The sequence below is a fragment of the Emys orbicularis genome, chromosome 1 (genome assembly GCF_028017835.1).
Source record: "Emys orbicularis isolate rEmyOrb1 chromosome 1, rEmyOrb1.hap1, whole genome shotgun sequence".
In the NCBI taxonomy this organism is placed as follows: Eukaryota; Metazoa; Chordata; order Testudines; family Emydidae; genus Emys; species Emys orbicularis.
In genome coordinates, this window is record NC_088683.1 from 368,106,738 (window position 1) to 368,117,591 (window position 10,854).

General features: G+C 43.9%; 1 protein-coding gene across 1 annotated transcript; it reads right to left on the bottom strand.

Moving 5' to 3' along the window:
• Positions 1-238: 238 nt before the first annotated feature.
• LOC135874186 (olfactory receptor 52P1-like) lies at positions 239-1,210 on the bottom strand. Its single transcript, XM_065398941.1, has one exon. It carries the CDS (start codon positions 1,208-1,210, stop codon positions 239-241), a length of 972 nt encoding a protein of 323 aa, XP_065255013.1.
• Between the last annotated feature and the right edge of the window lie 9,644 nt (positions 1,211-10,854).

The following is a 10,854-nucleotide window of genomic DNA, read 5'->3' on the forward strand; positions in this document are numbered from 1 at the left end:
CTCACTAATTTACTTGTCCGTCCACTTCTCCCATTGCAATTAGCAGAAATTGCCTGCTAGATTTTGACCTTGCATCTAAAAGCCTGCTTTCTAATCAACCCTTAACTATGTGGTGTTCTATTTTATTAATTCATTGTGGCCAGTGCACATCATATGGTTGTAATTAGCTTGATCAAATTCTGGGGTAAACACCCCTCAAATAAAGGGCAACATAGTGCAGTTCCAAAACTCTTTCTTGTCATGCGGGTTTAAAGTCAGTAGCATGAGGTGAGTGAATTCTGCAGATGTATTTGACCACTTTGTCACGAAGCTCTTTGGTTTTCACCCCATAAATGATAGGGTTAAGCATGGGGGGAATGAGGTAAGTGACGTTCGACAAGATGACCTGAACGTGTGGAGCGACGCCATTACCAAACCTGTGTGACAGACTGGAGAAGAGTCCAAGAGGATAAGCCATCAGTATCACACAGATGTGGGCTGAGCAGGTGTTGAGGGCTTTGTGGTTGGCTTTCTTGGAGGAGATTCTGCGGATGGCCCTGATGATCAGACCATAGGACAGGCCAATGAGCGTCACATCTAACCCAATGAGTATAAACGCTATCACCAAGCCGTACACTCTGCTGACTGTGATGTCCCCACATGACATCTTTGCCACAGCATTATGGTCACAGTACGTGTGGGGGATAATGCGGTTGGCACAGAAAGGCTGCCTGCTCAGAAGCAGGGGCAGGGGCAGAAGGAAGAGAACAGCTCTTATCAAACCCACCAGCACTAGCTTAGCTATTCGTGCATTGGTGAGGATGGTAGCATATCTTAGAGGGTTACATATGGCAACATAGCGATCAAAAGCCATTGTCACTAGGATGGCTGAGTGCACATTAGAAAGTGCATGAAAGAAGAACATCTGGGTGAGGCATCCCTTCACAGTAATGCTTTTCAAATTGAACCAAAATATACACAGTGCCTTTGGCATGAAGGAGGTAGATGTGGTGATGTCTGTGAGTGCCAGCATGCAGAGCAACAGGTACATCGGCTTGTGCAGGGACTGCTCTTTGCCTACAACAAACAGAACTGTGAAATTTGCCAACAGGGCCATAATGTAGACCATAGAGAAAGGGATGGAAATCCAGATGTGGGCAGCTTCCAGGCCAGGTATGCCAGTTAGGATGAATATTGAAGAATCAGAAGGGGTGAAGTTGAAATCTGCCATGAGGTGGCCGATGCGTCGATCAGGCTCAGAAATGCTCCAGGTTCCTGTGAATGGAGACAAGCACAGCGAGGGGGTTACACAGTTTATAACAAATAGTATGGTAACTATTTATAATTATTAACAATATAGAAAAGGGGTTAACCAGTGAGGTGGCAAGATTTACCATATTATTTTCATCATAGTCAACTTCAGAAAATTCCTTAGAGGGAGCTAACCAAATCCCGTGAATGGGCAGCATGCTGGCAGATGAACTTTGGTGTCATTAACTGAAATGTGTTTGCCCATTCGAGGGAAAAGCTTGAATTCCTCAAACACCTAAGAAGATTCTAATTTAAATGTATGAGCCCAGGACAGGGATCTGGGCGTCATGGTACACAGCTCTGGGAAACCCTAACCGTAGTGCAAGCACAAACAGAAACTAAGCAAAACACTGGGATCCAGGAGCAGTGGGGTGGGAAATTGTGCAGAAAATATAATGCCATGAGATGAGTCAAGTCAATATTACATGCTCTTCTGGACTCCTCTGTGTAGTACTGGGCACTCTTCTCACACAGGATATTGCAGAGCTAGAGGGATTGAGGCAAGGTCAAGGAGAATGCTTTAGGGCCCTGGGAAACTCTGATACAGAGGGAGTTTGAAAACACGGGGATTGTTACCTTACAAAGGAGATGAATTAGAGGGGACATGGGAAAAGTCGGTAAAATACAGACTGGTACAGATTACATCGAGAATGTGATCCCCCTGTCTTACAACAAAAGTTCAAGTGGGCTTTGAGTGACACTAAAATGTGGCAAATTCAAACTCTAAAATACTGATATACAGGTAATTACTAGTTGAGGCCATGAGTTAAGGAAGAATCAGGAAGAATTTGGACATTGACATGCATTGTGAGACTATCCAGTTATAATTCTTACAGCTAAATAAAGATTTTGGAAAGCCTATACCCCCATGTGTTTCAGGGCACAAGCCAATCTCTAGCTGTTAGGCATTAGGGTGACAGCATCATCACAGTCATGTCACTCCCCACCCCTATCAGTCTACTGGTTGCTTTCTTACACATTCTTCTGCAGCACCTGTGGCTGTCACATGGTGTCTATGGATGGGTCTGGGGCTTGTTCCTTTGGGATCGAGATAACCTTTTTTCTTTTACTGGGGTATTGGTTTTCATAACCTTTCGTCCTCATAACGAGCGGCACTGGTGGTCATACTGGGAAACTGCAGTGTCTTAGGGAATTGCTTGTGTGACTTGTGGTTAGCCGGTGGGGTAAAACCTAAGTCTTCTCTGTTGGCTGGTTTGGTTTTCCTTGTGTGCAAAGAAACCCGAGCCTTGGGCTGTAACTGCCCTGCTTTAAGTAATTTCTCCTGAACTGGCATTCTCAGTTGCGTCCCGCCAGAACCAGCATCATTACGGAGGCATAGTTCTGCTTGGATCCACAGAACCAGGTCAATTAAGCTTTTGGACATAATCCCATGCTATCCAAATTTGAATTTTGGTATTGCTTAAAGAGCAGTTGCAATGGGTGAGAAAAGAGCATATGAGGGCCTTGACAAAAAAACACTCGAAGGTTTGTGTTCAGAAAAGGTAATAAGCTTTAGAAAGAAAGCTACAAATCAAGAATTGAGGGATCTGTTGATGGTCAGGGATAAGAAGGCAGGAGCAGAGGCCTTATCTGATACTAGAGAAGCAGGAGAAGCAATGAAACTGCAAGCCATGAGTGACAGCCTGCAGTTTGAACATGGACAAAAACTGGCAGAAATGCGAATGAAAAAGAAGCAAGCCTTGGCCAATGTCAGGGTTCCCTCCCCACTCTGAACTCTGGTCTACAGAGGTGGGGACCCACATGAAAGACTCCCTAAGCTTATTTCTACCAGCTTAGGATAAAAACTTCCCTAAGGCACAAATCCTTTCCTTGTCCTTGGACAGTATTACTGCCACCACCAAGTGATTTAGACAAAGATTCAGGAGAAAGACCACTTGAAGCCAGTATTTCCCCAAAATATTGCCCTAAGCCCTTTAACCCCCTTTCCTGGGGAGGCTTGAGAATAATATACTAACCAATAGGTTAACGAAGTGAGCACAGACCAAACCCTTTGGGTTTTAGGACACTAAAAATCAATCAGGTTCTTAAAAGAAGAACTTTATTATAAAGAAAAAAGTAAAAGAATCACACCTGCAAAATCAGGATGGAAGGTAACTTTACAGGGTATTAAAAGATGTAAAACAGAGAGGATTACCGTCTAGGCTCAACTTTAAAGTTACAAAAACAGGAATAAACCTCCCTCCTAGCATAGGGAAAATTCACAAGCTAAAGCAAAAGATAATCTAATGCATTTCCTTGCTATTACTTATAATTTCTGTAATTTTAGATGTATCATTTCAGGATCTTTTTAGGAGCTGGTTTTCCTGCTTGGTCTCTCTCTCAATCTGTCCCCAGAGGGAACTAACAAAGAACACAAACTAAACCTCCCCCTCCCCCAGATTTGAAATTATCTTTTTTTTCCCATTTGTCCTTCTGATCAGGTGCTAACTAGGTTAACTGAACTGATAAACCCCTTAAAAGTAAAATGATTCTGTACCTCTGTCTGTACCTCTGGCCAGGAGGGATTATATGTTACTGCATACATAAAAGTCGTTACCCTTCCCATTATATTTATGACAGCCTATCTGGAGAAAAAAGTTAAGAAAAGGAGCGCTGAATTGGAAAAAGAAGCTGCTAAAAGAGAAGAAAGAGCTCATAGGGGGTGTCTGGAGCTCCAGGCTGCTTAGGAGAAAGCTCGACATATGCAACAGAAGACTCACAGGATGAAACAGGAGATGGCCAGACTTCAGCTTCAAGTGAAAAAACAAAGGGAAGAACAGCTGAAATTGTATCCTCTTAAAAGTCCAGTTTCTAACAATGTTGGTATGTTGTATATCTCTGAGCAGTTGTCTGGGTATAACCAAATTTACCCCAACACTACCGCCTTTTAAGTAAATGCTGTTACTGTGAGTTCAGTAGAAGGTGACTCCATAAATTGTGCGAATGCTATGTATGGGAGTGGTAATGAAAAATTCATAGAGAGTGTAAAAGTTAATGGTAAAAGCTGTTTAGGGCAAATAATAGCTTCTAACATCATTCTTGTTAAAGCAGATCTCGTCAAAGAGGAAGATTACTTACCAAATCAGGGTGTGAATGTTGTAGTCCTCCATGAGTTCACTGTAAGCATGCCTTTAGCCAGAATCCACCTTGAATGGAATGGTACTAAGCATGAAGTTATATCTGGTGTAAGAAAGTTATTGCCTAAGGATCTTTTGATTGTGGAAAATATTAAAGCTTTGTTCAGTCCAGGTAACCAGTCACAGGAAAGGAATGATCTTAAACCTGTGTCTATTATGAGCAATCATTTAATTGGGGAGGGTTTCTCCAAATGTTTGTCTAAGGAAAGGAGCTGTTTGTCTATAAATGAAGTTTCTGAATGTCTGTCTAATGTCTCAGAAGTAAATCTGGAATTAAATAAAGAGCAGAAAGATCTCATTGATCAGTAAAATATTCCTCAGGAGCAGATTAAAGTGGATGATCAGGTTAACGCCCTAGCTGAGGAAGGAAAGGGTAGATTTTTGAAGGGTGAAATATTGTTGGCTAGTACAGCTTATAAAAGTGAACCTGAAAAGGGTAATTGTGATTTGCTGGAAGTAGCTCAGTGTAGTGAGAAGAGCAGCAGTTTATCTCTTGGGAGTGGCAATGTGCCTGGTATGAAAAGTTTGGATGAGTCTAGGCAGCCTTGTGAGCTGATGGCTTTGTCTAATCAGTAGTTTGGGAAGGCAGGGATAGTGGAAGATGATTGTCCTTCTATCTTGCCTGTTTCCTGTGTGGAGAGCTGTGACAGTAAAGGAAATGTACCTGTGTCTGTTGGGGGTAATGACTTGCCTATGGAGAGAGCTACCCCAATCTCCAAGCAGTTGTCTCCAAGCTGCACTCCTGTTTGCTGGGACAAGGGAAATGAGATCCCAAGCTGTGTTCCTGGTTAAGGAGAATGTGTCTCCAGCTCTTCTTTGTCTGTGGAGCAGACAGAAGGTGCCTTTCAGCCTGTGATGGTTGAGAATAGTGCAGTTGTCTCAAAGTTGGTTCTGGGTTCAACTAAAGCGCAGGAAGGGAATGGTCCTAAGTTTGTGTCTGCTGGGGAGAATGGCACTGTAACTGGGTTTCATCCAGTTAGTGTCTTAGCAAAATCCCAGAGCCCTGACAATTCTGGTCCTTGTATTTTTGCCTGTTGCTACTGTGTTGTTGGGAAAGGGTGTAGCAACTCTGTCTAATCAGGGTGATACCCTAGCCAGGGCACAAGGAGAGCATAAAGGTAATTTAATTGTGTTATCTTCTGACAGTTTGACAACTTGTAGCAAGAGGGAAAAGATTCCTGAACTGGTGTGTTTGCTGTAGCTGAAGGGTGTGAAAGTTATATAATCAAGGACGTTTCAGTTCCTAACAGACAGAAATGTTCTGTTGTGAATGGATCCACTGACTTTCCTTTTGAAAGGTCCAGTGTGGATAGCTTTGAAAAGGGCACAGATGAAGTAAAAGCTGTTAAAAATGTTGAAAAGCCCTATAACCAAGTGTCTGGGTTTGGCCGGCTTGCTGGGGAGACAAGGTTGTTGAGAGAGGAATATCTCCATGCTGATTCTTTGAGTGAACAGTCTGTGTCTCAGGTTCAGAGGGAAGACTGGGTAGCTGGGTCTGCAGATCAGAACAGCAGGGCAGTTAATCTCCTGAGAATGCAGGGGAGGGCAGGTATACTCTCACCTCTAGGCACTTTGGATATAACTTGTAGTCTCGCAGTGGACTTAACATCTGATTCCATGTGGAAGCAAAGGTTGGTGAGGGAAGGACCACAGCACTTTGAATCTACCTTGTTAGTGAAAATGAATGGTATCTTGTTAAAACAAAGTCCAGCCTTAGAATTGGTAGCAGTGAAGAATCTGAAAACTGGTGAAGTGGCTCCTGTCTGTGTTGATGCAAATTACCTGGCTGGCAGGGAGAAGAAAGACTTGCCAATAGCTGTTAGCAAAAAGAGCACAGCCAATCAGCCAGTGAATTCTGTTAAGCAAGAGAAATCAGAGTTTGATCCTTCAGGAAAAGGAGGAATATGAGAACTTAGGTTTGCAAAGGGAAGCCACAGGTTAACCCTAAAATGCCCAAACCCCAATGGTATTGAGCCAAAGGTGTGGCATGACAAAAATGATTGTAAAAGTACACTTGCAATGGATTTGTTATTGCTAATGGTAATTTTTGTAAGAAATGTGTTGCTGTCACCAAAAACTGTAAAAATGTACAATGTGCGTAATCTTTTGGAAAATCCCTTCAACATGTTGAAAATGATACATAAAAACAAACCTTATCTTAGAAGGACTTGTAATACTAAGGTTGTACTGTTAATGCCTGTAAACAGTCTTGGAACTTTTCACTGGAAAAAAGACATTACAAACCAAAAGTGCTGTATGAAAAGGGAAACTAAGGCACACTACCATATTGCTTTTATGACTAAATGCCAAGATTCCTGTATTAAAAACAACATTAATATCTACATTGACTTGATGTTAATTGGGTTCCAACCGTTTGCCAGAGCTTGTATGGATAAAGTAGCTCTGTTCTTTAGCTCTTGGCAAGATCACATGAGACATACAGGAATCCTGCTGCAAGAGTAGATCCAATCCACTATTGTTCTAACCAAGTTTTACCTTGAGTTTCTAAAGAGATTCAATCATGTTATTGAACGTGACTTTGGTAAACCATTTCTGTTATACACTGGTACCGCTTCTAACCCAATACTAGCTGTAGTAAGACAGAATCAAGGATGGGGAGCTCTTGGGATGCAGTCAGTGATGTTTGTATCATCCTTTCCTGCATCAATTTTGTGTTGGGGGTGTGACGTTATTGACATCATCTCTAACCGTATAGATCATTGTTGCAATCACTGTTATATATTTGCAGCAAATATTGTAAAAAGGTTGTTGTGTGAGGTGTCTCTGGGAAGATTATGATTTGCTGGTTATAATTATGCTATCAGTATAAGTGTATCATTTTTGTAGTTGAAGTTATGAATATTGGCTCTATACTGTCTGTATTTCAAACTTATGCTATGCTTCTGTGTGACATCCCAGACAAGTTGGTGTCAGCTCTGCCTAGCCTACTTGATGGCCCATTAAGGACAATCAGCTATACAACTAACCCATTGAGAGAAGGCAGATGTGCAAGGTATACAGGGACCTGCCTCTGGACAGAACTCTAAGGTTTTTCTGAGCCATGTGTTGGAAAGCATGTGCTTGGGACAAAAAAAGCAAAGACCACATGGCAAGAGACTATAAAAGGCTGATGACTAATCTCCATCTTGTCTTCAATCCTGCTTCATACCTCTGGAGGGACTTTGCTACAAACAGAATCTCTAAACAAAGGACTGATGACCCATCCCAGCTGTGGATGTACTCCAGAGAGTTGATTTGAACCTGCAGTTTATTCTATCACTGCTACAAGCCTGAACCAAGAACTGTGCCGTTACTGTATGTAATTGATTCCATTTAACCAATTCTAGCTCTCATCTCTGTCTTTTTCCTTTTATGAATAAACCTTTAGATTTTAGATTCTAAAGGATTGGCACCAGCGTGATTTGTGGGTAAGCTCTGATTTGTATATTGACCTGGGTCTGGGACCTTGTTCCTTTGGGATCGAGAGAACTTTTTTTCTTTTACTGGGGTATTGGTTTTCATAACCATTCATCCCCATAATGAGTGGCCCTGGTGGTGATACTGGGAAATTGGAGTGTCTAAGGGAATTGCTTGTGTGACTTGTGGTTAGCCAGTGGGGTGAAACCGAAATCTTCACTGTTTGGATGGATTGGTTTGCCTTGGTATGCATAGAAACCCCAGCCTTGGGCTGTAACTTCCCTGCTTTAAGCAATTTGTCCTGATTTGGCATTCTCAGCTGGGTCCCATCAGAATCACATCGTTACACCCCTTGCAGAGGAAGAGTTGTGGGGAGCGTGGCATGGCTCTGAGATTGTCAGATCCAGGGATGACTAGGGAGGATGGAGCAGACTCTGCCGACCAGCGTGCTGTTGGAATTGGGGCAGCCTGAGATGAGGAAGGAGAGTATGGAGAGGGGGGTCAGAGTATAATGGGAGATTGAAAAAGGTGAGAAGCAAACTGTGACGGCTTTGTCCCGGGTGACACCTGGAGCTGGGATTCCACCAAGCCCTCTGACTCATCAGCCTGAGCTCCCTCTCTCAATGTGCTGTTGGGACCCGCTAAAGACCCACTCCCAGTCCTGCACCTCCACCAGCGTTGCCACAGGCAGGGGCACACCCAGCTGCAGTTACATGCAGGCTCTCTGGCCAACCTCTGCGTGAACCAATAATAGAATGGTTACAGCCAAAATAACCAATAGCTCCCTTGCCTAAGACCCCAGACCTGTACCAGCTTGACCTTGTCCAAACTCCAACCAGTATGAATTTCTTTCCTGGTTTGCCCCTCCCTCAGTGTGGGGAGCACAGTGCACACTTTTGCTAACCAAGATGATATCCCCCCCCCCCCCCCCCGAGACACTTTACTTAATGGCATCCTGGGTTTAGATTAAAACATTAAACAAGTCTGTCAATTTCACCTTGGGTTTCTCAGGTTTCCATACACAGGTTAGAAATCCCTTTAGCCGGGGTCCAGCACTTCCCCTCATTCAGGCTTATTTCCTCAGGTGTTTCCCGTCCTCTTGTGTGGAGAGTGGAGAACCAGTGATGATGTCAATCCCTGATTTTAGCTTTAGCATATAGCGGGAACCCTTTATTTCAAAACTTTGTACTTTTCCCACAAATTGGTCTGGGAAGCAACTCCCCAAAACAGAGTGCAGAACTATGTGGCCTAGTCACATGCCCTTACAGAGTCACAGCATCTATTACTTATAAGCTGTCTGGAGCATTCTCAGGAAGCTTCCTAAGGCCTATTGTCTTCCCTATTGGCTCATTTCCCTGAATAGGCCCTTCCCAACCAGCTACCTAGACTGAAGGCATCTTGCCTAGTGGGCTTAACCCAGGAGTAACTACAATTGAAAAACAGATACATAATCAATATTCATGACTTCAGGTACACAAATGATACATGCGTACAAATAGGATAATCATATTCAGAACATCATAACTTTTCCAATGACATCTTACATGACACATCTTACATGAAGTGTATCATAAATATGCTATAATCACATCATAATAATATCACTATGAGAAATAGGGGTGCAGTGTCACACAAAGATCAATTGTTCTTTCTACCGGTGTAATGCCTGAAGTTACATAACAACAACAACAACAGTTGGAAATAAAACTGAGTAAACATTGTGAGACCCAGGCTGCAGTTCTGTGGCTTGCCAGGGCAAGGAGACCCATAGACCAGCACAAATGCACTGAGGGCCAGGAGAGTTCCCAGCGCTGGCCTTGGACCAACAATTACAAAGAAAAATTGAATTTCATCAGCACTGTCCACCTGGCATGTATATACCGCTCCCTGTCCCCAACACACCCAGCTCTGCCTCTCTGTCCCTGTATACCCGCTACCTGTCCCCACAACCCTCAGTGCTTCCCGATTCTCTGTGTGCACACCCTGCTTTCCTCTACTACCCTCAGCACTGCCCACCTGCCCATGTACACCCAGCTTCCTTCATCCATAACTCCTGGTGCTGGCTACTTGTTCATGTAGGTCTCCAATCCCCAACAACTTCCAGGCCTGGCACACAGTGCTGTCCCTCACCCAAAACCAAAAACAGGAGCAAGATCCCACAGAGGCAGCTCACAGAAATATCTCCTCAGATGAGGTTAAATTCAGTGTCTGCCTGCACCCAGGAAAAGGGGGAGATCAGGCTGAACTGACTTTCCCGGAGCGAAGAGAACCCCAGCAGGTGCTCAGACTGTTCAGGGACGGAGAAAGGGATAGACCCGGTGAGAGAAAGAGAGGCCCTGGATACTAAATATAGCCAGTGTGAGTAACTCTTCCTCAAAATGACACAAACCTTTAACATATTGCAGCCTGCTAGAAACCCAGACATCCCTTACTGAGGCTACTTTTCCGTGCTGGCAATTGCTGATGTTACCACGAGGCTGTAGTGGGGTTACTCAGAGGAGGAGGGATGGTTGAGATGGGTGATGGTGTGAGACACAATCTGGCACAATGTGGTCTACGTTATGTTACAGTCTGAGACACACACGCACACACCCCCCCCACCGGTCCTAGGAGGACTTGTGATGCCTCTTTGGTCTGTGCATTAGACAGGATGTTCATTCACGATTTCACCCGGTTTCAGGACTCCGTGCCACTGTGATCTGGATATTGCTCGTCCCCACTCTCCTGGACATCCCCAGGGGTAGACGTCTAACACTGCCTGTTTCCTCTAAAGCAGAAGCATGCTTTTATTTTTACTGCCTTTTGGGGCTTCTTGAACCAGAGATGCAGGAGCACAGAGAGATCAGACTCATCTCCCGCCCTATTAAAATTGTTATCCTCATTGATCTGAACCTATACGCCTCAAAGTTTGAGATTTCAGGAACTCTGCTGTCAGTTCTTCTTTGGTCTAAATGAGCTCACCCGTCCTTAGAGGCCACAGGATGACTCCAGTTGAAGTCACTGGAGGCTG